The sequence below is a fragment of the Protopterus annectens genome, chromosome 4.part1, assembly GCF_019279795.1.
Source record: "Protopterus annectens isolate FY-2018-M chromosome 4.part1, PAN1.0, whole genome shotgun sequence".
Classification (NCBI taxonomy): domain Eukaryota; kingdom Metazoa; phylum Chordata; order Ceratodontiformes; family Protopteridae; genus Protopterus; species Protopterus annectens.
In genome coordinates, this window is record NC_056734.1 from 573,132,143 (window position 1) to 573,159,980 (window position 27,838).

The window sequence follows — 27,838 nt, forward strand, 5'->3', positions numbered from 1 at the left end:
CCATTCCCTGCATGGTTGGGACTACTGCTATACCAAATAACTGCATGAGATCTCTGCCCAAGAGATTCACTGGGCACTTTGCAGAAACTACAAACTTACTTTTCTGTGTTAATCCCGAAACAGGATCAGTTATTTTAATATTGCGGGAGAGGGGCTCCCAATATAACTGCCCATTAGCTGCTTTGACTAATATATATTCGGATGATTCTGAATTTCCTGGCAATTTGGAGTGGTGTATCAGGGTTCGTGATGCCCCTGAGTCGCACAAAAATTTGACTTCCCTGCCTTCCACCAAAAGTATAACTTCTGGTTTAGTCTCTGCTAAGTAGAGCTCCAAGCTCAATAACGCCAAGTCTAGCACTTAATTTTCTCCTTCACTATCATCAGTTCCCTGTACTTCCTCTATTTCCCTTTTCACATTCTCATGTGTCCTTTCTGCACTAGCCCCTTCTAATGATTTCTGACTATCATATAGTCAGTCTTCACCCTCCTTGTCTTCCGTAGTTGCTTTCTTATTTTTCTTGCAATCCCTTGCCAAATGTCCCTTTTTACCACATTTGAAACATTCACCCCTTTTCTTGCGTCCTTCAAAGTCTTCTGATTGTTGATCAGACTGCCTATCCCCCTGTGCATTTTTCCTGCCCTCTTTTCCGGGGTGTACTACATAAACTTCCGCTCCGTCCTCTACAGAAAATACTTGAGCCTTCTTTTTCTTTTTGCTATTGAAATGCCTTTCAGCGTGCCTAGCATATTTGAGTAGTGATTGTAGCCTGCTAGTTCGATGATCAACCATATGTTTTGTAATGCAACTGCTTATAGGTGCACTACTGCCTTTCAAAAATGCATTTTTCAACTGCTGTTCATATGGGGAATCTTGTTTTTGGTCTTCAGGGATCTGCATCCCACAGTGGTTATTAAAACATTCCAGTAACCTAGCAAAATATTGGTCAACTGTCTCACCCTCCTGCTGGATGCATTGATTAATGCACGTCCAGTCTGCCCTAGCTTTCCATTTTTCAGAGATGCAGTCTGTAAGTCCTTTTACTCTAGTGTCTAAATCTGCACTGCTATGAGGAAGAGGTTTTTGTTCAGCATCACGAGGATTCCAATTGCCACAAATCATGTACCAGTCTGGCCCTACAATTTGTCGAACTACTCTTTCTATTTCTTCCCCGTTTAAATGATAACTTAGCCTCATTCCTTGTAAATCGTCTGAGAATTTTCTAAAATTAATTTTCAGATGGGGAATCCCTTCTGTAGCTTTCCGGATATCTTCCGGAGTCCAAGGTCTGTATACTAAGATGGTTGGATCCTGATTATTCTGCCCAGCCTGAGGGTTCGGTACTTCTATGAGTAGACATATTTCCTCTTCTTCTTCTTCTCCTGCAGGTTGTGTGTCTTTAAATTTTGGCCATGACTCTCGATTACCTGCTTTTGTTCAGGACCTAGTTTCAATGGGATCCCTTATTTTAGCTAGTTTTATAGCGTCCCTATCGTCAGTGACCACTGGATATAGCGGAGGTGGATCTACCTGTCTACTCGCTCCATATTCTGGTAAGGGAGGGGGAGGCAGAGGTGCTGTTGCTATTACTAGGTTGTTATCCTCCCTATCTAAAAACACTGTTTTTGAATCCTTGTTCTTTTGGTCCCTACGGTTTATTTCCTCCAGCCACCTGTGTGCCTGGGGAATTCCTAACTGTCGTTGCTTTTTTACCTGACCTTTAGAATCAGTTTTAAGTTGTTTAATACGTTTGTAGAGTGAGGATTTTTCCAATTTTCTGTCAAATTCGTATCTAATAACCCATTTTGAAAAGTATCTAACGTTGTCTGCGTGCTGTGACAGCATATATTTTGCATCTTCCATTAACGGTGGGTCTCTGGGTATTTTTGCACAGTTATTACCCATTTTCCCTTACCTTTGATTGTTACGTAACTTCACCTTGATTTTCTAGTTTTAACGTGTACCACGGATTTTGTTATAGTCTCTTCAGAATGACTACCTAAAATCTACTTATTCTGTTTCTCCTGATCTATGACAAGACAGTAACTTTCTTATCCCTGACTGTAAGAAAAATACAATCTGACAAAAAAACAATACACATCTAGTCCCTGATCCTAAAACAGAAAAAAAAGTAGATTCACCCTACCTGAGCCCACATGATTGATCGCCAATTCGCGGAAAACCCGTCCTTCAGTCACAGATCAGAAAGTGGCTGACCACTTTTGACGACAATTCAGTCAGAGGACTTTACATATAAGAAGAACCGATTGGGTTTGTTCCCCGTACGGTTTCAGCCACCTGGCCGTGTGATCCGAGGCGAAGAGAGGGTTTCCGGTCCGAAGGACCAATCTGTAAAGGAAAACACAAAGATCAATGCACGTTAGGTTCAAGCAAGGCACCCTTTATTACTTGCAGCAAGGAGACAAAGCATGTAGGTACAAGGTTTGTCTGATTTTCCATAGTTCAGCCTACAGTTTTTATACAGTTTTCTACAAGTTCACAGAAAGATGCTATTATTAGATTTGCTGCTGACATGGTCAAATAATTGCTGTCTTGCAAAAACATGTTTTTTGAGAAAAACAACCTGGCCTTGAGTTTGTTTCAGCTTCCCTTAGTTTCTCACAGTTCTTTCTCTAGTTCTGATATGATACATTCAAGGTACAGTCCTGGCCTCAATACACTTTCTGCTGACCATGGTGGATTTACAGACATCCATTGTTCTCTTTTCAGAGCTTCTAGCAGCTGCATATTTTCACACAGAATAAGCAGAATAAATGTATTAACTCCTTTTAACCCTTAATACACTAAACCTGCATATTGCAGTTATATATTTTAATACACTAAGCCTACATATTGCATTGCAGTTATACATTTTCCTAACATCTCATATGTTCTTTTTATAACTGTCATCAGCCCAGCATTTCATAAATTACTTGCATCCTACCCTGACTTCCCTTAAGCCTCAGTCCTCCTCCAGATTCCATATGTATTGTTCCCACAGTTTCCATTTATTTCTATATAATATATTTGTATGTCATTTGCTCTTACTCTTTTCTAAAGATCCCACTTCCAGTTCTTTTTCTCTCTGTTATGATATTCAATACTTCAAATATAGTTGGTTTAGACTTTAATTTCCATTTTATAGTAATTACTTTTTTGGCAGCTGCCAAAATTAAACTTAACAAGACCTTACTATGTCTAGGCAATTCAGATCCTGTATCCCAGCTCAAAAGAATCCGGTCTTAGTTGCATCCATTTGCTCACCCAATATTTCTGACAGAGTACTTTGTAAGAAATTTCTAAAGTTTGCTAACTCTTTACACTCCCAAAACATATATTCCCAATTACCTCTTTACTCCCCATCACACATTCAACATTTGGCATCTACCTGAGGAAAAAAGGAGGTTATTACCTCTCTATACTCCTCCGTCATTAGACCAGTAATTGAGTATAATGCCCCGTTTGGGATGTACCTCTCCAAACATCTGCACCAACTGGAAAGGCCACTGAAATACCGAACAAAGAGAATCCATGGCCTCCAACACCTGTCCTATGCTGACAGGCTCAGATCACTGTCACTCTACTCGGTATCGTCCAGATTGCTTAGAGGTGATCTGTGTCTTACCTACAAGGCAATCTCAGACTCTGCCCTACTAGAGATGCTCCATATCTATAAGTTTAACACCTCACGCAGTACCCACTCGGAAGGCCTTAATCTAATATGCAACATCAACAAAACCTGGTGGAGAGACAGGTTTGTCTCCCAGAGGCTGCCCCGTCTCTGGAATAGACTTCCCATACACGCAAACAGAGCACCTCACTGGGGAGTTGGGAGGGTGGCCTATTGGTGAAGGTGTTTGCCTTACAAACACAAGGTGCAGGGTTTGAGTCTCACAAGGGATAATTGGCTAGGCTTAAAATGGCTCGCAAGGGCAGTTAGCTTAGTACTAACCTATGAACCTATGAACTATCTCCCTTCAAGCGCTCTGCTCTCATAAGACTAGTCACTGAGTACAGTGCCCTCTTCAGTACAAACCTTGCCAGGCATATGCAACAACTGGAGCTTCCTCAAGAAGTTCCAGACTGCCTCAAAGCCTTGTCCCTATATTTGGTCTCCTACAGGTTATTGAGAGGCAATTTGGCCTACAAAGCATTTTCTGATCCATCCCTAATGGACCTATTGGTAAAACAAATAGCATCAGGAACATCCAATCCAGGGACCTAAACCTTGGTTGCAAATTAAATAGGACATGCTGGAGGGACAGGTATGTGCCTCTTTGGCGCCCCCTTCTCTGGAACAGGCTTCCCATCCATGTGAATCAGAGTTCATCCTTACACTTAATCAAGTGAAACATGGATCAGTGAATGGAGAACTGTAAATATACCTCTGGTCTGGCACCTATGTCTCTTTTAGATAGAGAAGACACTTGTAAATACTTGACCATCCATGCAAAAGTATGTATACCTCCACAAAACCCTTGGTAACCAATATCTATCAGATTTTAAGGCCCCCCCCCCAGGTCAATAGCATAGTATTCTACTATGTTACTTTGTGTTTTTGTACCATGATGACTGATGTCTTGGTAATATCCATGGAGAGGATGTCCAGTAGTTGCAGTTCCTGGAGATTCCCATGAAATGGAAGAAGTTCCCCTAATCTTGACTCAGAGGATTACCTTGACATGAATTGTGACACTGTCATGAACTGGAAGAAGTCCTTATAATCCTGCCACATTGGATTACTTTCATTGGCATGATCTGTGACACTGTAGTGCTGTTCATTTCTGGCAATAGAGAGGATCAAGAGGCCATGGTCATGACATCTTGATTGAGAACATAGCAGAAAGCACACACCCACACCCTTCTCCTATCCATTCTGACAGTATGGCATTGGTTTGGTGTATTAATAAGCAGAGAGGAACTTGCTCCTATCCCATATAGTTTATAGGTTAGTACTAAGCTAACTGCCCTTGCGAGTCATTTTAAGCCTAGCCAATTATCCCTTGTGAGACTCAAACCCTGCACCTTGTGATTGTAACGCAAACACCTTAACCATTAGGCCACCCTCCCAAGACTGTTGAGAAACTATGATGCTATGGGAATGGACTATATTGACTCCTTTCTTTCTAGTAACAATGCATGCACCTGGGCAAACCTTCTCTTAAGTGGACATTGATGCCCTCACGAGTGGTTACTTAGGCAGTCAGTCAGTCAAGGACAGTATTTTTCACCTCTAGGGCAAAATGTGAGCTTTGAGATGGAAACACTCATCTGGTTTTTGGGGAAGACCCCCACAGAAGTACAGGAAGAACATGCAAATACCAAACATTGGCCGGAGGTCAGTCTCAAACCTTGTGCATGGGAGGCGAATAACTTAACCATTCTCTCTAATATATTTGTACACACACACACACACACACACACTCTCACACACAGTTGGCTTATGTGAGATTAGAACCCCTACCTATCTAGTAGTATACACTAAAGAACAAAGTACTTATCATATGCACCACGGAGCTTATCTATAAATTAGTACAAGGCTAGCTGTTCTTTCCAAGCCCAGGCAATTACTCCATGTGAGAATCAAACCCTGCATCTTGTGCCTATAAGGTGAACACCTTGACCACTATGCCAACCTCATACCTACTGTTTGTGAAACTGATTTCAGTTTATTGAATATTAAGCACTTTCATCACAACCAATCAAGAATTTCAGAATAAAGTTATTGATTAATTGATATGAAGGCACTTAATATTCAATAAAGTAAATATGTTCCATGGACAGTGTAATGTTTTGTTTATTTATTTTTGTTAGTTTTTTTGTGCGAGTTACTGAGGTTCTGTGTTTGTTTGGTTCTTTTGTATAAAATCCAGATAGAGCAAGGCAAGAGTTATTCTCATAGACTCCAGTTGGTTTCCAGAGCTTTGGTTTCCCCTGCTGTGGCCATATCTGCTGGAGAAACCTCTCCGCCTCAGACCCAGCAAGGGTCATTTCCCTCACCTGTCTAACAAGCCTCATCTAGACCTGCATTCCCCTCAGTTAACTGCATGATAGGTCCAATTCCAGTAGATGCCAGGGACCCTGTGTACCCTCCCAGGGTAATGCAGATTCTAATTTTTGCCTAGAAGTCCTCTATGAGATTAACATACAGAAGAAAATGGACAATATTTTCTTTATAGGCAACTACTGCAGGGCTTGAACATTTCTCATCCCCTGTTACATTGTTTTGGACTTGTCTCACATTTTTGGTCACAGATTTAGTAATTCATTAGTTAAATTGCACATGGAAGATATTTCTGACTTTTATCAAGACATGCTTCATGAATTTTGGCTTCACACATTGTGTGTAAAGCATTATGATGGGAACATCCTTTTCAGATTCCCTTTACAGGAGCTGTAACCCATATGGGACCTTAATGTCATGTTAGAAAAATTTATCTTATTGCCTTTTTAAACAGCTTCTAGAGCAGAACTGAAGGTTTTGACTTTAAACACATTCCTTTAGTAGTAGTAATTTCTGGCAGAAAGGCTTCAGAGTTTCAGACTATACATTGCAAATCTCATTTTCTTTTTTTCCATAAGGACTGTGTATCATTGCAAACCAACCCAGCTTTCATGCCAATGGTGTAGTGGAGACAAATTCAAATCATTCATTTTACCAGTGTTCTTTCAATTATATCCAAATTAAGGAGACTACCATCTGCATTGTTTGGATGACCATTGTCTGTTTCAGTTTTATTTGGACTTATACCCCAAGTAAGACTAACTAGAACATTTCTGAAATGACATTGTCATGGTGGTTTTCTGAATGCGTTGTTTTCTATTATACATAAACAATACAAACAAAAAATTAAAAAAAAAAAAAAAGGAAAGAAAGAAAAAAACATTTCAGGGGAGGCTAAAGTAGAAAAACTGTAGAAAAATACAAAACTGCCAGTGTAATATATATGTCAGAGTCATTCTTCAGAAATGTTCCAGTTGATGTTAGCAACGTGGGCTTCTCGGCATACAATTGTGAGACACTAGAAACCGGATGTGATGTCCAGGTCTTTCTTTAGGGCCGAAAAGTGAACAAATGGGGATTTTTTCCTTTGGGTTGAAGTGGATAGACTAGACTAGATCATGTAATATAAGAAAGTTATGTACTATAATGTTAGATCTTTTTGATCCATTTACTTCTACTGTGACATTCCCTGCCCTTCTATAATTTGTGGAATTATGTCTGCAGAGACTAAGTGAGGAGCACAGTTTTGTCTGTAGTCCTTTTATGCATATAGGCTGTGTTTTGAATTCTCAGTGTAAAGGCTAACTCAGGGTATTATTGGACCAGTAGGAGAAGCTGAAGCTTAGGAAAGTTTTTAAAGATGTTGAGTAACTACTGCTTTTGAATGATAGACTTTGGGGTTTCAAGGGTCGTATCATGAAGATCTACTGTAATTTAAGTACATAAGTCTCATACACATCCATCTTGATGACTGTGACATAGAACAGCAGATCCCTGCATTTGTCTATCAATTTTGTTTGTGTCTTTCGGCTTTTCCCAGTTAGGGTTTAGAAAACTGTTGAAGATATGAAATTAGGGTTCTGGTATATAAGTATGTTTTGAGTGTATTACATTGAGAGAGAGGGATTCGCAATTTTAACTGGGGCCATAGTTGTGGAAGAAGCATTAGGTTAAGAAACTCCATTTTCTTTCACCCTATCTTTCTTTACCCTAAAGCAAATAGTAACTCATTCATTAATGCACATTTTGCAAAAGCAATAAATACCTATACTGTTAAATATATCTATAAGTGACATAGCATTGTACCTTTACAGTATTATGAGGTAGAGTTAATGGCTACTGGTAACTTCCTGCACATTGTGAGTTACCATCTACTAGCTCATTTGTGTCGCTTTCTGAAACAAGAAATATTATCAATTTTCTAGTTGTTGAAATTAATTTCTTTGATTTGGATTTGTTCTTTTCTAGGTGACCATAGCCTGTGATGCAGTTCTCAGCGCAAAGTCTCCTTATAGGAAAGAAGATCCTGATTCATGGGAAGAAGATCTCCAGCCATCCAAACATGCCAGTAACCTTTCTCAGCTAGACAATGGTGTCAAGATTCCTCCTAGGTGAAACGCATGGCCTATTTTTGTTTTTCTAGGACATGTTTGTATTGTAGTTTAAAACATCACATTTAGCATCTTTTATTATTTATTTATTTCCGGTTTGATGACCGGGGAGGTCCACTGGGCTCAAGGAGCCCATTTTCAGTGGAGGCCCGGGGAGAAAAGCTCCATATTACATAGTAAAAATAGTACCAATTAGGCAAATTGTAATATTTTATAGTAATGTAATATTTTATAGTAAAACTAAGCAAAGTATAACAGCAAAATAGAAGAACATACATTACATACTTACATGCTTACAGATTAGAGAACAAGTAGTACAGAGTTTAAGTTGTACAGAGGTTGTAAATCATCTGTGAATGGTATAAAAACTAACATTTGTAAGAGGGCAGTAAATAACATTTGTAAGATGGCAGTAAATAAGATTAATCCCCAGAAAAGGGGAGAATAAAGGTGAAAGGTACATTATGTACAATGAATGCATGTAATAAGCAGGTTAGGTAGGTGGAGTGCAATTGCATTTCCAATTATGGGAGAGGTAGGAATGGAGCTGGGTTTTAAAGTGTTCAAAGTTTTCAGAAAGTCTTACAGAAGGAGGGAGAGAATTCCATTTTTTGGCTTAGGAAAAGGATAGGAGTAGCTGACCAGAGGGACAATTTGGTTTTTATACAGTAATTAGATTTTGGTGGGCAGCTCTTAGAGTTCTGTGTGGGGTGTATGATGGTAAGATGTTTGTTAGTGCTGGAAATTTAGTTGGTTTAAAAATTAGCTTGTGGGTTGTAGTGAGTTGGAGGTAGTCAAGGTAGTTGGGAAGCTCTAGCCAATTCAGCAGGTGGAGAGATATACAGTAGTGGGTGGAGTATTTGGTTTCGGTGGCAAATTTTGAGATTTTTATTGTAACAGATTTCCAGTTTGGAAGAAATAGAGGAAGATAGGTTGGTTAGTAGGGGAGCACCGTACAATAGTGATGGTAGTAAGTAGGTAGTGGCGAGTGTCTGTTTTGTAGAGGGGGAGAGAAAGTGGGAGTTTCTGTACAGCATGCCAAGTTTCTGATGTGTTTTCTTAATATTTAGCTGAATATGAGTATCGAATTTTAGGTATTCATCAATAGTAACCCCAAGAAGTTTAGCAAAAGGAACAACATCTATAGTGGAGTTGGCATGGCTGATAATATTGAAAGAGGTTTAGTCAAGAGGGAGGGATTTTGAGGGAGAGAATAGTAGAATTTTAGATTTGTTTGCATTCAGAGAGAGGTGATTTTGAAGCATCCAGTTCTCAGTAGATGAGAAGGCAGTTTGAGTTTTAGTTTGGAGTTCGGGGAGGTTAGAAGCAGAGCAGACTAAAGCTGAGTCGTCTGCATATTGTACTATCTTAGTATTAGGAATGGCTGCATGGAAATCATTAATAAATATATTAAAGAGCATTGGGCCGAGTATGGATCCCTGTCATACCCCGGTTGGTGTAGGAAAGAAGGCTGAGGTGCCAGTTTTCCATTTCACGGCCTGAGATCTGTCAGAGAGGTAGCTGCTGAACCAGGTATGGGTGTTTTGAGAGAGATTAAGGTTAGAAAGGTGGTTTAGGAGGTGAGTATGGGAGACTGTGTCAAAGCCTTGGAGAGGTCAAGAAGGACTGCGGATACAAGTTCTCCAGAGTCACGGGCGTGGTTTACTATGTCTAGGAAAGAGAGAAGAGCAGTTATTGTGCTATGGCCAGGATGGAACCCATGTTGTTTAGGGGTGAGGAGTTGGTTATTGGTAAGGAAAGGCATGAGCTGGAGGTGGATGCATTTCTCAAGAATTTTTGAAATTGGGGAGAGAATGGCTATGGGTCGGAAGTTAGAGATGTTATTATTTTTGCCTCCTTTGTGGAGGGGTAGCATAAAGGCTGCACGCCACAGTTTGGGGACATATGACTCCTGTATGGATCTATTAATGAGAATGCTAACAGGGACGGTGATACCATCTATTGCAAGTTTTAGAAAGAGTGAGGGGATATTGTCAGAGGCATTGGAGCATGGCTTAAGCTTAGAGAGAAGTTTTTTTATGTATGAGGTGGAGATGGGTTTGAGATGAAATATGGGAGGAGTGTTAGGGATGGAAGGTTGGGTAGAGGGTTTGAGTTGGGGGAGGGGTTGTGGTTTGGGAAAGTCTTGGTGAGTTCTGCTATAGAGTTAGTAAAGAAGGAGTTGAATAGAGTAGCTATTTCTGGGTCAGATTTACTAGTGTTAGGGCAAGGATTGTTTTTGGTACCTGGGTTGAGAAGAGAGTTGATGGAGTTACAGAATTGTTTATTCTTGGAATGATTAGACGAGTTTGGTATAGCAAGATTTTTTTATCCTCTATAATTTGTTTTTTGGCTAGGTTGCAGAGTTGCTTATATTTAAGAAGGGTGTCAGGGGGCTTATTGTGATGGTAAAGTTTCCAGGTCTTGTCTCTTTGTTGCATAAGTGTTTTGGTATCTTTAGTTAGGTATGGGGCAGAATTGGGTTTTATACATTTTGTTCTTGGTGGGGCTTGGGAGTTTAGGGTATCTAAGTAGGTTGAGTTGGAGAATTCAACGTCGTCGTCTAGGGGAAGAGTTTTTAGATTGTCCCAGTTTTTTTAGTTTGAGAGAATTGGAGAAAGATGTGGGGTTAAAGTTTGTAAGGTTTTGTGTATGGATATATTGGTGTAGGTGAGGAGTGGAGGGGGTTACTCTATGGATGAAGGCTGGCAAGTGGTCACTAATGGAGTCTGGTAAGATGCCTGTGTGTGAGATTTTATTTGGGTGAGAGACTAGGATCCAGTCAAATGTGGAGCCTGAGGGGTTATTTTTATTAGGTCTGGTAATGGCATTTGTAAGTTGAGTGAACTTGAATAGATTGATCGATATGGAGGGATTATTGGTATTAATTTTGTTCCAGTCAATGTTTACATATCCTAGTATGTAAGTCTCAAGCTTAATATTAGTTGAGGCCCACAGAAGAATTTCTTCAAGTGTAGTCATATTGTTTCCAGGGGGGGGGATATAGAGAACCATAACACAAATGCTTTTATAGTTATTCATTTTGAGTACTCCTATGACTAGTTCAGCATTGTTGAACTGAGGAATAGGATTTTGGTAGGGAGTTATGGAGAATAGGCTATTATAGATTAAGGCTACTCCTCCTCCTTTCCTATTTTGGCGGTCATATCTGACAGCTTGAAATCCAGGAGGTAGGATTTCAGAGTTGGAAATGTGGGGTTTTAGCCATGTCTCAGAGACAGTTACTATATCAGGTAGGGTATGGTATAGCCAGGCATGGAAGTGGGCTGTTTTGTTTTTTAGATTCTGGGCAGTAATGGTTAGTAGTTTGAGATATTTAGGGTTTATAATATTGGTTGCGTTAGGGGGAGTAGAATTGTTGCTGGTATTAGGTCCAGGGTTGGGGTGTATGTCCCCTGCTTAAGTGTAGGCAGTCAAAGGGGAATGGGAGCAGGGGCTTGGGTTTGCTCCCTGAGTTTTGTGGGAAGTGCAATATTGCTTTAGGTATGTGATGTTTTATTGAGGAGGGTAGAAGTTTTGGTTTGAAGCACTGAAGTGGGTTTGGTTGAACTAGAGAGGAGGATATAGTGTGAAAGTGGGATCTAGTAGGGTGAGGATGGGTGCTGGGGGTGGCGGTGGGGGACAGGAAAGAAGGGGGAGTTTCTGAGAGGAATAAGAGGTAGCATGGCATAGATGAATTAGAAGAAGTAAGCTGAGGGAGGGGATGAGAAGGGTTTTTGAAAGTGGAGAAAGCATGGTGTGAGTTAGGTATAAAGGAAGTAGTTGGATGTTAAGGGGACTGTGAGAGTGTCAGAGTGAGGAGTATAGATGTGAATACAGGACCCTATGGTTTGGGATGGGGGAGGGGGCAATTACGTATTGGAAGATGGGTAGGGAAAGGGATAATGAGGAGATGTGAATGGATTGGTTGAGAGAGGAAAGGGAGAGAGGACTTTTGGCTAAAATAAATGTAGCAGTAGTGGGGGCGGGTGGGAAATGGGGGCAGGATAGGGAAGCAGAGCGAGCCCGTAGGGTGAATGGAGCAGGTAGAGGCAAAGGAGAAGAAAGAAGATCAGCCAGCAAGGAACAATCAGTAAGCAGGGAGCCAGTTAAAAGGTAAAAAGGCAACAGGGGTAAGGGATGGGTCTTTATGTACTTAAAGTAAAAAATAAGCGAGATGTTCACTGGGGTAAGGAACCACTCACAGGGTATCCTTATAGAGACTGAGCTGTTGACTAACTATGGTTTGGCTGGAACTATGTAATTCACTTAAAATACATTGACAGGAATATTAATTTTGGTTATGGGGGCCGGCAAGGGAGTATGCTGCCACCTAGTGGCCAGACTATGAGAAAACTACAGGATAAGGAAGGGCTGACAAGGGAGTAGGAAAGGGGCCATCTTTCTTGCAGATTTAGTATACCTGTGTCACATTGCAAGTAAGTACTATATAAATTACCAGAAGTCTGTGTAAAATGCACTGATCAGCAAGCAGTTCATTACTGGTGATGTGTAGAAAAAATATTACAAGTTTTAAGATTCAGAACAGCTCCAGTGGTAGGTCTGTGATTAATTCTTGGGCAGAAAATAAGAAAGGTTATTAGCTTAACAGCAAGCTATTAGCTAACATCTTGCAGTATAGTAAATTTAGTCATAGTCTCTCCAAATATTTTTTAGGTTATTTGTTGAAGACGCACTGCCCTGGCCTTTTCATGCACGTTTGGGCATGGCTTTGATGATGATTGGCAGTTGCTGCTGCCAAAGTAAGGAAACTGCCGTGCATGCTCACAAGCTGTCAACAGTTGTCAAGGAGTACAGTAACATACACATCTAGGGACAATCTAGAAACAATGAATACAGATACAGGATCTTGTAGTATATCTACAGAAATGCTAAGTATATAAAATGTAATTAATATCATAATTTAACATGCATTTTGTGATAACGCCATGGAGGAACAAAGCAGCACTTCGAGCCAAAATTAGGGGTGTCCCTAATACTTGTGTGTAGTTGACAGGTCTTCCAGCAGCTTATACTGTCAACTATTTTATGAGTTCAGAAATGCCTTTCTTTAGTCCATATTTCAGTTTAGACATGCGTGAGACAGACCTCTCAAATGTCAGGAATTTTTCTGAATGCCCCTGACTTTATCTCATAGTTTTGCTTGTTCTTCATAAAATGTTTGGTTTTCTGATACATAACTAAGGATTTCAGTCGGTAAGTAGTGCATGACTTCTAACTTTAAAAGAGAATTAGTTCAGTGTTAATGTACATGGTATTAATTTAATGCAGAAACATCAGTGGCATCGTCGAAAGTGCCTGGCTGTCATTAAGGCAGTTTATTCATAAGATGGGCAGGGTTTGCTACTTCACATCCAAGTTTGTGTGTCTTTGAACCTTAACATTAAGAACATTTGTCAGATAGCATTCTGAAGTTACTTACAAGTAAGTGTAATTAGCAACATGTTAAAGAGTAGAACTATCCTTATTACATAAAAATAAACCATGGAAATATAAAGATCTAATATTAAAACTATTGTTTTAAACTGAAAATTAGCCATCATCAAGAATAATCCTGTTTCTGAACTTGTATGTGAAGAGCAAATACTAAATAGGTTTGCCAGCCAGCAAAAGAAGGTCATATCTGCACAGTAAGGTCAAGATAATATTATATTTACTTTATCTCAGGTTAGTTGATAGTGAAAATAATAGCAGTCTATTTAGCTGGCACAGTGGTATAGAGAGGTAACCTTGACTATTGCTTTACACAATCACATTTTCATTTGTAGCCCAGGCATTTGAAGAGCCAGCCAGGGAGGGATGCAAGTCAGTAATCGAGGATGACTTTTCCATCCCAGGATGAGAGTATTAGTTAAGTCTGTCATAGGACCTCCAACTGGGTGAAGACCCAGCTGTGTGCTACAGAGCTCAGATGACTGACCAAGGAGTGCAGACACTTCAAACAAGCATTATAGGTGTATGGAAGTGCAAAGTCATAAGCAGCATTCCGTAGGTAGCCATTACACTGCATTTGCTTGTTATCAGAGGAAAGGCTATTAAGAGAATGAGAGAAGTTCCTAACCTGCCATAGGATGAAGACCATTGCCAACAGAGGAAAGGCTGTTAGGGGTATAAGAAATATTCCCAATCTCCTGTAGGATGTATGCATTGGTTCTCAACTCTGGCATCTCGTTTTGGGTATTTTCTAATTCAGAAAGTAAGGAATAAAAATCAGACCATTTGAGGAGATTGCTGGATAGTTTATTGGTGAGGGAGGAGAATGGGAGCAAAAACAAATGATTTAAAAAGCAGGTTATCACATTTAGGCTGTTATATATAATGGGATTGGTTCAATAACTACAAAAAATAGTGGTTAGCAAACTTAGAAACACAACTTCTTAGCAATACTGAAATAAATAAAGGCGAGTACTAGTGATGGCAGAAGCAGAAATGTTGATATGTTTTAAATCCATTTTGGAAGCAAAAATCATGTGTCTTAAGAAGTTTGATGTATCTGAAGAACTTTTCTGTCACTGTTTTACAGAGAAACAGTTTGTTGTCGTGTTGTGTTTCTGATCCTTAGAAGTTTCTGCCAAACTAGCTTTATGTGCACAGTGGGAGTTTATATGCACACAGAATAATTCCATACAGTGAGGTTTCAAAGAGTTGTTGCATCTGATCATATGTATTGTCTTCTGTTTCAAAAAACAAAATAATTAAATGTTAAGACACCAAAAGAAATTACAACTACAGTGACAATGAACTGAAGGAATAAAACAGAAATGTGCTACCTTTCAATTTTATTTTAAAGTGTAGTACATATGATGGTGCTATTTACATAGTTGTCAGCATAATTTTGTTTATGCAGTTTTCAGCATAATTTTGTGCATTCCTATATTCATTTCTTGCTGTCTTTAAAGGTGAAATTAAATGAAATTTAGGAGCATCATACCAGCCTGCCATTCATTAAAGGATCACAGTAACTTGGTTCTAATGTAAAACATTTTAATTGTGGTGCCACAGAAACTCCATCTCAGTACAGAAGACTACTGGCAATGCAGACAAAATTATCACTTTGTTCCAGAAGTAACACATCAGTTTTATGTAAAAATTATAAGCAATGCATCTTAGTCACAACATGGGTCTTTGCCACCCATATTATGTAGTATTTTTTGAATCAGTTTTTTAAGACTAGGGCCCTGAAACAAAATGGGGTGGGGGAGATGCTGTCAGCCCACATGCCAGTAAGCCATTGTTCTACACAGTACTTGCAGGAAAACTGTAACACTGATAGTTGTGTCATTTCTATAATGTTGAACAGGTGAAGTGGTGTTTATTTTGCCATAAAGTGGGTATGTTACCCAAGTGACAATAGTTGAAACCAAAACCAGTGAGTGCATAAATGTTGAAACAAAATAACAAATGCTGTATAATACAGAAAGTGGAAATATTGATACTCAGTCAACAGTACAAAAACAAAAAAAAAAGTGTTTTTGTATGGGGGAGGCACGCTTCCCCACCATTCACAAGCCTCTTGCATCCCCTTGCTTATGTAGAATAACTGTGCTGTTGCACAACAGTGAGGGTAGGGAAAAGGCTTCACTGTCAGACACACAGCAGGTGTGCAAAATATAACTTTGCGTGTAATTTGCAGCCTTGTTCTTACATGATCGCTCATAATATGTTCCACAAAACACCTCAAAAGTACGGCTAAAAACAACTTTGTACAAGCTGTCTCCACAATACATACAGACAGCTTTTGTACCAAGACTACACAGATGTATACCAGAATCTGGTATTATTTGCTATTCCACCACATTCTCAATTCTAATTTCCAGTATTTCTCAGTCAGAATTCCTATCTTCAGCAAGTTTTCAGTCACCTGTATTACTGTGGCACCTTGCATTGAATTGCTGTTAATCACAAGTTTGCCATTTATATTGAGGCATAGTTTCCATCATTATTTAAAGCAAGCAAGTGTACCGAAGTAAATTTTTTTATAACAGAAGAAAAGATGGCAGGACACTGCTGCTGCGCAATAAAACATTTAATAAAAACTTTAGTAACAAGTAAACGAAGTAATCCAAGTGTAGACAGAATAAAAAAGGTTAGCGCTTTCGGGTTACACCCTTCATCAGACAATAGACATTCTATGCACATTCCTTTTAAAATAACTCACAGCCAATAAAAACATTGTAACTCAATGAAAAACACGCCTCCTCAAGAGTGTGGGCTTTAAAGGAACAACATCATTTAAACCTGGGGGTAGGTGTGCCATTAGGTCTATAATCCATTTGGTTTCATCCAAAGCAGTCTGCAGCCTGACATCCCCACCCGATTATTCATTCTAATGTTGACTATTACCCTAAATGTAAAGCTATGTGTTGGATGTATGCATGTATGCCTGTAAAGGGCATTGCTGTCATCCTTATTCCTTATACTTCCTAAATGTTGTAGGATTCTCACCTTGAACATGTTTGTGGTCATGCCCACATAGAAACTGGGGCATTTTGTGCATTCAGCCAAATAGACCACATTTGAAGTCCTACAAGTGGCTCTACCTTTGAAAGTAATGATCTTCCCAGTGGTTCTATGTAAAAAGTTGACCTCTTTATTAATAAAGCTACAAGCTTTACATGTACCACATGGAAGTGTGCCTGCCCTGCTCTTAAATGGCCTGCTCTCAAAAAGACCGTTCTCTTTACATAATATGTCACTCAAGTTCTTATTCCTTCTATATTGAAAGTAAGGTCTATTGCCAATAAATCCCTTTAAACTGGTGTCACTGGTAAGAATGTTCCAGTTGTTATTAACAATTTTACGGATATCACTGATATTGCTCCCATATGTGAACAGCAGCTTAGTACCTCTCTGTGTAGGGGTATCCTGCACTGACACTACGGGAGTTTGGAGCTGGTTCCTATTGAGCCAAGGTCTAAATTTGGTTTGTCTCTGAATCTTACTATTATCTATGACTCTCTTTACCATATTCTTCCCATAGCCTCTTTGCTCAGAATGCCCCGTTAGGTCCACTAACTCTTGTTCAAATTGCTTGTCATCTGTGCTGATCCTGGAGACACGACTCACTTGTCCCCTGACAATATTTGGGAAAATGTGGTGAGGATGCATGCTGTCAAAAGACAGCAAGGTGTTTTTCCAGCAGTCCTTCTTATATAGGCTGGATGAAAAACCTGTCTGGTGTTGTGTGACCTTTACATCTAAGAAATCTATGGATAGGTAGGAAGTGTTCGCACTAAACTTGAGGAAGGTGGTGGTGGTGTGTAGATATGACAAAAAACTATTAAACATGTCATGTTCTCCATTCCAAAGAATAAAAATATCATCTACAAATCTAACATACATCAAAATGTAATCCTTCCAAGTGGCATTTCCCAGAATGTTCGTCATTTCCCATTTCGAGAGAACCAGATTCGCATAGGTATTGGCACAGGGTGTGCCCATGGCTACACCCTGTGCTTGCCTATACGTGGAGCCTGCTCCCAAAAAAACATTGTTGTCCAGCACTAATGTTAACAAATCCTTGATGAGTTCTATTTTATTCTCAGAGACATCCAAATCTATCAAAAGTTCGGCTATAGAATCAATACCATAAACATTATTAATCACTGTAAAAAGACTATTAATGTCTAGAGTCACCATAAGAACATTGTCTATACTGGCAGGTTTGGTAACATTCCCCAAAATCTGTAAAAAATGCCCTGTATCTATTAGGATATTATCCATTTGTTGGATGTAAGGTTTTAATAAAAAATCTATCCATATAGAAATGTTTTCGGTTACCCAACCCCTGCCTGAAACAATCGGCCTAAGGGGTGGGTCATTCAAACATTTATGCAGTTTGGGTAGTGCCTTAAATATTGGAATTGTTGGTTTCTCTATCAGTAAAAACTGATAGGTCTCTTCGGTGATACTAAAGTTGTTCTTCAGAGTGGTTAACTTCATATGCACTTTGTCGACTATGTACTTAACAGATACAGGATTGATCTCTACATAAGCACTATCATCTTGTAACAAATGTTTTATTTTATCATTATACCATACAGTGTCCATTAAAACAATGGCTCCCCCCTTGTCCACCTTTTTTATTGTTATGGAAGAGTTATTAGCTAATTCCTTCAAAGCTATAGTCTGTTCCGTGGTTAGATTATAATATTTGGAAAAAAGACCATCGCTATAGTACTTGGCCATGTCTTTCTCACAAGCACTTAAAAACAGATGTAAGGTTGGTGAAAGCTGTGGTATAAAACCACTGGCTTTCTTGGGTACATCACAATTGGATATTTCATTACCAAACATACTCTTCAGCATCAGGTTTCGACAAAATAACATGATATCAGTAATTACCTCATTGTGCATGCAAGGATTGCTAGGCACGAAAGTTAGTCCTTTGTTCAGTACGAACAATTCGTCAGTAGTTAGACAATGTGAAGATAGATTGTAAACAATATTGTGACCGAAACCAGGAGTCATTGGAGAATCCTTCTCCTTTTCCCAGCCTCCCTGTCGTCGCTCTGCGATCTTCTCCCGACGCCTCTCTTCTTCATGGGCGCCGGTAAAAGTTCCAAAAAACGCTTTCGTCCCTGCGATGCCTTGGGCCGTGCTCCGGTTCCTACGATAACCTCTTCCATGTCTTGTGCAGTGCTTGTGATAATGATAAAATAAAACATTTGTTACAAGATGATAGTGCTTATGTAGAGATCAATCCTGTATCTGTTAAGTACATAGTCGACAAAGTGCATATGAAGTTAACCACTCTGAAGAACAACTTTAGTATCACCGAAGAGACCTATCAGTTTTTACTGATAGAGAAACCAACAATCCCAATATTTAAGGCACTACCCAAACTGCATAAATGTTTGAATGACCCACCCCTTAGGCCGATTGTTTCAGGCAGGGGTTGGGTAACCGAAAACATTTCTATATGGATAGATTTTTTATTAAAACCTTACATCCAACAAATGGATAATATCCTAATAGATACAGGGCATTTTTTACAGATTTTGGGGAATGTTACCAAACCTGCCAGTATAGACAATGTTCTTATGGTGACTCTAGACATTAATAGTCTTTTTACAGTGATTAATAATGTTTATGGTATTAATTCTATAGCCGAACGTTTGATAGATTTGGATGTCTCTGAGAATAAAATAGAACTCATCAAGGATTTGTTAACATTAGTGCTGGATAACAATGTTTTTTTGGGAGCAGGCTCCACGTATAGGCAAGCACAGGGTGTAGCCATGGGCACACCCTGTGCCAATACCTATGCGAATCTGGTTCTCTCGAAATGGGAAATGACGAACATTCTGGGAAATGCCACTTGGAAGGATTACATTTTGATGTATGTTAGATTTGTAGATGATATTTTTATTCTTTGGAATGGAGAACATGACATGTTTAATAGTTTTTTGTCATATCTACACACCACCACCACCTTCCTCAAGTTTAGTGCGAACACTTCCTACCTATCCATAGATTTCTTAGATGTAAAGGTCACACAACACCAGACAGGTTTTTCATCCAGCCTATATAAGAAGGACTGCTGGAAAAACACCTTGCTGTCTTTTGACAGCATGCATCCTCGCCACATTTTCCCAAATATTGTCAGGGGACAAGTGAGTCGTGTCTCCAGGATCAGCAATTTGAACAAGAGTTAGTGGACCTAACGGGGCATTCTGAGCAAAGAGGCTATGGGAAGAATATGGTAAAGAGAGTCATAGATAATAGTAAGATTCAGAGACAAACCAAATTTAGACCTTGGCTCAATAGGAACCAGCTCCAAACTCCCGTAGTGTCAGTGCAGGATACCCCTACACAGAGAGGTACTAAGCTGCTGTTCACATATGGGAGCAATATCAGTGATATCCGTAAAATTGTTAATAACAACTGGAACATTCTTACCAGTGACACCAGTTTAAAGGGATTTATTGGCAATAGACCTTACTTTCAATATAGAAGGAATAAGAACTTGAGTGACATATTATGTAAAGAGAACGGTCTTTTTGAGAGCAGGCCATTTAAGAGCAGGGCAGGCACACTTCCATGTGGTACATGTAAAGCTTGTAGCTTTATTAATAAAGAGGTCAACTTTTTACATAGAACCACTGGGAAGATCATTACTTTCAAAGGTAGAGCCACTTGTAGGACTTCAAATGTGGTCTATTTGGCTGAATGCACAAAATGCCCCAGTTTCTATGTGAGCATGACCACAAACATGTTCAAGGTGAGAATCCTACAACATTTAGGAAGTATAAGGAATAAGGATGACAGCAATGCCCTTTACAGGCATACATGCATACATCCAACACATAGCTTTACATTTAGGGTAATAGTCAACATTAGAATGAATAATCGGGGTGGGGATGTCAGGCTGCAGACTGCTTTGGATGAAACCAAATGGATTATAGACCTAATGGCACACCTACCCCCAGGTTTAAATGATGTTGTTCCTTTAAAGCCCACACTCTTGAGGAGGCGTGTTTTTCATTGAGTTACAATGTTTTTATTGGCTGTGAGTTATTTTAAAAGGAATGTGCATAGAATGTCTATTGTCTGATGAAGGGTGCAACCCGAAAGCACTAACCTTTTTTATTCTGTCTACACTTGGATTACTTCGTTTACTTGTTACTAAAGTTTTTATTAAATGTTTTATTGAGCAGCAGCAGTGTCCTGCCATCTTTTCTTCTGTTTTGCATATTTTGGATTCGCAGGACTTAGGCAAGGCTAAGTGGATTTTTTCTGTTAAATTTTTTTATACTAGGAGTAGTTTACCACAATCCTTTAACAAATGGCAGTCTTGTGTGGCCCATCTAAGTGTTTTGTTTCACCTTTGCTATTCTTGTTGATGTGCGTAACACACACTTTCTCTAAAGCCAGCATACTCCACAGTTGAAAAAAACAGTAAAGGTGCATCACCAGCTTGCACAATCCAACAGTTTGTGATGAAGCATACTGCCATGTTAAATATTAATCTGTAAGAAAACTAACACCGGTGATCAAAAAATGATGAGCTTTCTTTATCATAAGAGTAAGGTGTCAGTATGTAGTGTAGGGGCAGTGTTGTTATATCAGTTTTGTAGACCATTTGTGGTTAGGTGAAGCGATGTGTGTATGCATGTGTGTGTGTGTATATACATATACATATATATATATATATATATATATATATGTGTGTGTGTGTGTGGGGTATACATATATATATATACATATATATATATATATATATATATATATATAGATAGATATATGTATGTATTTGTATATATATATATATATATATATATATATATATATATATATATATATATAGATATATGTGTATATATATATATATATATATATATATATATGTATAGGTAGATATACACATACACACACACACACACATTTTTATATGTATATATATATATATATATATATATATATGGGCCTACTTCATATGACCCAACTTTCGTATGACTGAGTCATTTGACCGAGACCATATAATCTAAAGTTCATAATACTAAAAACTCACTTGACTGAAACTCATAACACCGACACCGTACAATGGTAGATTTCAACACACTAAATTGCAAACTATATACATGCATACTTACAACACCAATTACTAACACTTTCTAGAACTTAAAAACTAATAATATACCCTCTCTGAAACCAGATGATATAAAACCAAACTGGTTAGGAGGCTGCACCCCCCCCCACACCCCCCTAACTATATATACTAACTCCAGGATCGCACTACAGTGGGAAAAAGGGCATATACCTTTTACTTGCCTTACAGTAGTCTACACACTGCCACTGCTATGTTGAAATTTAGCATTGTAAGGTGTCGGTGCGAGTTTCAGTCAAGTGAGTTTTCAGTATTTTGAACTTTAGGTTATATGGTCTTGGTCAAATGAATTTCAATCAAATGAAAGTTAGGTCATATGAAGTAGACTCATATATATATTAATATATATATATATATATATATATATATGTGTGTGTATATGTATGTATATATATATATATATATATATATATATATATATATGTGTATGTGTGTATATATACACACACACACACAGACACATACAGATATGTATATGAATACATCCATTCAATACTGTTGTTGAGTTGCATCTGTCTCTTACAGTGGATATAAAAAGTGTACACACCCCTGTTAAAATGCCAGGTTTTTGTGATATAAAAAAATGAGACCACAATAAATAGGTTCATAGGTTCATAGGTTCATACTAGGCTATCTGCCCAAGGGCATTTATAAGCCTAGCCCATAGTTATGTGGCTTTCGCCACCCCTTTAGTTTGAATAAAAACTATGCCTATCATTTTGCTGTGCCTCTGTCAAGCAGTGACGCTGAAGTAATCCCTGGGGTATATCTGCAATCTCCCATCCATTGGTCAAGATTCCTCTTGAACAAGACCAGAGAGGTGCTCTGCCTCACATGTACCGGGATTTTGTTCCACAGCATAGGGAGTCTCTGGGTGATGAATCTGTCCCTCCAGCACGTTCTATTTATAACCGTGTCAAGGTTTAAGTCTCCGCCCTTGTGGTTCTGAGGGATCTAGATTTTTGAGGTGAAGCATATTCATCAAATCTGGGTTTGACATGGCCTTATATGTCAGGCACAGGTCACCTCTGAGCAAGCGGTATGAGACTGAATAGAGCTGGAGTTCTTTCAGTCGGGCAGCATAAGACATATTTTTGAGACCCTTTATCCTTTTGGTGAGGAACTTTTGGGGCCTTTCAAGCTGCAGCAGGTGTCTGGTCAGATACATTCAACGGGCATTGTACTCAATCATAGGTCTAATAAGTGATGAGTACAGGGGACGATGACCTCCCTTGATCTAGATGTGAATCCCTTCATGATCAGGTGGGTGATATAGAAGGTTTTCCTAACTACTTTAGCAACATGAGTGTCAAACGAAGGCTACTGTCAACCTGGGTCCCCAGATCTCTGATGACTTTTTCTGTGCTCAGTGGATTGCCACCTATATGGTAGCTAGGGGTAGCCTTGTTTTTCCCAAAGGGTATGACTATGCATTTTTGGCGTTTAACTTCAGGCCATGGCTCTGGCACCAGTTATCCATTTCTGTGAGGCCCTTCTGGAGGATATCTGTGTCAGATGTGTTTTCGACTATGGCCCAGTTTGCAGTCATCTGCAAACTTTGTCAGCCATAACCCTCCTGTGTTTGCTTGTACTTCAGAAAAGTAGATGCCGAACAAGAGTGGACCCAGGACTGAGCCCTGTGGGACACCACTTGTGACAGGCTTTGAGTCTGACATGGCTCCAGCAACTCTGACCCTGTGGGTTCTGTCACTTAGCCAGTTTGCAACCCATCTTGTGATGTATGGGTTTACATTCAAGCTGATGAGTTTTTCGATGATACCTGAGTGGGGTATTGTGTCGAAGGCCTTTGCCAGGTCGAGGTAGGCTGTATGGACTGCCTTTCCTCATCAATGGCCTTGGTGACTGTCTCGAAAAGTCAACCAAGTTTAAGAGGCAGGATCTGCCTTTGACAAAGCCAAACTGAGTTGGATCCAAAGTCTGCAAGTTCCCTATGTCTTTATTTATGAGTTCCATTATGATCCTCTCCATGGCTTTGCAGATAAGGCTTGTCAAGCTAATGGGCGGTAATTTCCAGGGTCTGTGGAGGCACCGCCCTTATGAAGTGGGACCACAGTCGCGTGCGCCACTCCTTGGAGTGTATCCTGAGGTGAGGCTAAGATTAAACAGCTGTCCTAACTGTGGGTTTAATTCCTCATTGAGTTCATGAAGCACACAGCCGGGGACACCATCCGGTCCCATGGATGCTGTGTTTTTGCCTTAGTGAGGGCAGTTCTCACCTGGGCGTTGGAGATGTTTGGGGGCTACAATCCTCTGGAATAGATATCTCTCCTTTTGGGGAGGGGAGAAGTTTGCACTGAACCTGTCAGCCAGTATGTTGGCAATGTGTGTAGGTTCAGTAATTTTCACATCATTTTGAACTAATTCTGAGCATATCTGGGAGTTTCCTCCTAGGTTTCTAACATAGCTAAAGAAGGCCTTATGATTCTCTTTAGAGTCCTTGGCGATTTTTCTCTCAAAATTTGCCTTGGATGATTTTATGAGAGCTCTTAGTTTTTACTTATAATGATCAAAGGTGTCTTACCTTTCAAGGATTTTGCTCTATCTTGTAGTAGCTTCCTCCTTTTGTTGTAGAGCTTGTTTATGGCTGGGGTCCACCAGACTGGACGCTTGCCTTTGGTACAGAGAGTCTTAGTTTTGTTTGGGATTGCCTGATCCATGCAGTCCTGTAGGTGCTGGTAGAAGGCATTTGTAAGTGATTCAGCGGTTTGAGTAATGTTTACCACTGGCTCAGGGGCCTTAAAGGAGACCACACTAGTTTTTAGAAGTGTGAAATCGGCTTTTGAGAAGTTTTTCACTGTGGTCTTTTTTGTTTCAGGTGGGGCGGGATGAGGACCTCCAGCGAGATTAGTTTATGATCTGATCTCACCAGTGAGGGGTATACTTCGGTGTTGAACATTTTGATCCCATGTTCGTGATGATGAGATCAAGTATGTTTTCTCCTCTTGTGGGGATGGTGACTAGTTGTTCCATGGCATTTGAGTTTATGAACTCCAGGAATCTTTGGGTTAGAGTGTTCGGGCTTGAGTAGTGTTCCCAGTCTATATTAGGGTAGTTAAAGTCACCTAGTATGATGGTGTTTGGAGATACATTTATCCCTCCAATGTTTTCAGGAAGGCCATGTGAGGTTCCTGAGTTTGAGAGGGTGGCCTGTAACATGCTACAAATTGCAGAGCAGTCTTGCCTATGGTTAATTGCACCTGGATGGTCTCCGATGCATCATGCGTTGCCACCAACCTTGAGGTGTGGGTGTCCTTTATGAATATGGACACCCCCCCTCCTTTCTTGGTGTTGTCCGGATTTTGGGGCCGGAACGCATGATATGAGGTGAAACCTGTTAGTGCTGGGGTGCTCTCAGGAGCCTTGAACCAGGTTTCTGTCACAGCACAGACATCGATGTTCTCCATATTGAGAAGGGCCTCGAGTGCGTGCATCTTGAGATTGAGACTTCTGGCATTGAGCAGCATTACCCTTAGTTTTTTTCATCATTTCAAATCATTTCAAAACACGAGTATCATTTCAAATCATTTCAAAACACGAGTAATGTGACCTATAATTTGTACAATTCAATTGAAAAGCAAACAAATCTATTAGCGGAAAAAATATAAAAAATAAAAAACGTGCAATAAGCTAGTTGCATAAGTGTGCACACCCTTAAACTAATACTATGTCGAAGCACCTTTTGATTTAATTACAACATTCAGTCTTTTTGGGTAGGAGTCTGTCAGCATGGCACATCTTGACTTGGCAATATTTGCCCTCTCTTCCTTGCGAAAAATGCTCCAAATCTGTTAGATTGTGAGGGCATCTCTTGTGCACAGCCCTCTTCAGGTCACCCTATAGATTTTCTATTGGATTTAGGTCTGGGCTCTGGCTGGGCCATTCCAAAACTTTAATTTTCTTTTGGTGGAGCCATTCTTTTGTTGATTTGGATGTATACTTGGGGTCATTGTCGTGTTGAAAGGTGAAATTCCTCTTCATTTTCAGCTTTCTAGCAGATGCCTGAAGGTTTTGGGCCAAAAGTGACTGGTATTTGGAACTGTTCATAATTCCCTCCACCTTGACTAAAGCCCCAGTCCTAGCTGAAAAAAGCAACCCCAAAGCATGATACTGCCACCACCATGCTTCACTGTAGGGGTGGTGTTCGTTTGCTGATGCGAAGTGTTGTTTTTGTGCCAAACATACGTTTTGGAATTGTGGCCAAAAAGTTCAACCTTGGTCTTATCAGACCATAACACATTTTCCCACATGCTTTTGGGAGACTTGACATATTGTTTTGCAAATTTTAGCGGGGCCTGGATGTTTTTCTTTGTAAGAAAAGGCTTCCGTCTTGCAACCCTACCCTATAGCCCAGACATATGGAGAATATGGGAGATTGCTGTTGCATGTAGTACACAACCAGTACTTGCCAGAAATTCTTGCAGCTCATTCAGTGTTGCTGTAGGTCCCTTGGCAGCCTCCCTGACCAGTTTTCATCTTGTCTTTTCATCAATTTTGGAGGGACATCTAGTTCTTTGCGATGTCACTGTTGTCCCATGGTATATCCAATGCTGTGGAAATTTTTTTGTACCCTTCTCCTGACTGATAACTTTCAACAATGAGATCCCTTTGATGCTTTGTAAGCTGTCTGCGAACCATGGCTTTTGCTGTACCAAGCAACTGGGTAAATGTCAGGAAAATCCTACTAGGACAGCTGAACTTTATTTGGGTTAATCAGAGTCTCTTTAATTGATGGCAGGTGTGTACCCAAGAAGACTGAATGCTGTAATTAAATCAAAAGGGGCTTCAACAAAGTATTAGATTAAGGGTGTGCACACCTATGCAATAAGTTTATTGTACGTCTTTTATTTTTTTATATTTTTCCCACTAACAGATGTTTGTTTTTCAATGGAATTGTACAGGTTCGAGGTCACATTAAAGGTGGGAAAAGTTTTGAAATGAGTTATTGTGGTCTCCTTTTTTATATCACAAAAACGTGACATTTTAACAGGGGTGTGTAAACTTCTTATATTCACTGTATGTATGATGATGATATAAATAGCCACGGTCATTCACATAGTTTAGTAGGCAACCAGGGAATGGAAGTAGATTGCGTAGCCACTGTCCTGTTCTCTTCTCTTTTCATCAAATGCCCCCCCAGTAAAAATAGTTTTCTGGGGTTGTAGGGTTTTCAGCAAGGTCTGCAGCTCAGAGTTGAGAGTTGAGGCTTCAACCCTGCCAAAAGCTGAGGAGCCTTGCAGTCATAGATATCAAATGTGGCTTGCTTGCATTAACATCACTGCAGCTGAGTTTGGGTTGAGGCTAGGGGTAGAGTAGAATAATTAAAAAATCGAAACCACCCCAAGGTAATGTCTGATCTTAATTCACATTAAAGCTAATTAGTGTGGGGAGCAAGCAGACAAAAAACAAGATAATGGCTTGCTGGTTTTATTGGGGAGGGTCAGGAAAAAATTACAAAATTCTTCATCAAGTGGAAAAATTGCAAAGGTTTATCATTTGAGAATGTAATTTGTAGCTAACCGTCCTTTTGTTCTAACCTTGTACAACACTAGTATGCATATGTTTCTATGTTATATTTCTTCTTTTTTTTTGTACATTTCCTGTGTGTGTGTGTGTGTGTGTGTGTGTGTGTGTGTGTGTGTGTGTGTGTGTGTGTGTGTGTGTGTATAATGTTTATTTTCATTTCTTAGTGAACTGATTCAGAGACCCTTTTTGGCCATGATCAGGGCCGAGTGAAAAAGTAATACGTAAGAAAACTACTTTAGGAATGCAAAGAAAAAAATACTGCTATTAAGGCATTTTACAAAGATTTCATGCACAAAACATAGCCAAAGGGTGATAGTGAATAAATAAAGCATTAAACAACATTTACAAAAATGCATACACTGGTAATGCTTAAATATACAAAGTAGATGATTTAAATTTTATTGTACATACATCATTGTTTGTAGGTATATTGCACAGCTCATAGTGCTGTAAGATGTTACTACAGAACTACGTACTAGGAGTCTGCTTTTGAATGTTATATAGCTGTATACAAAAGAAAAAAAAAAGAAAACAAAGGGTGGAAAATT

The 27,838-nt window shown here is 39.5% G+C and overlaps 1 protein-coding gene across 3 annotated transcripts in view; it reads left to right on the forward strand.

Moving 5' to 3' along the window:
* USP13 (ubiquitin specific peptidase 13) overlaps positions 1-27,838 on the forward strand; it is a 1,684,661-nt gene that overhangs the window by 974,542 nt on the left and 682,281 nt on the right. For all 3 annotated transcript variants that reach the window (XM_044070383.1, XM_044070384.1, XM_044070385.1), the window contains exon 5: positions 7,974-8,116. In XM_044070383.1, the coding sequence (XP_043926318.1) occupies positions 7,974-8,116 (143 nt within the window). The remainder of the gene's footprint in view (positions 1-7,973; positions 8,117-27,838) is intronic.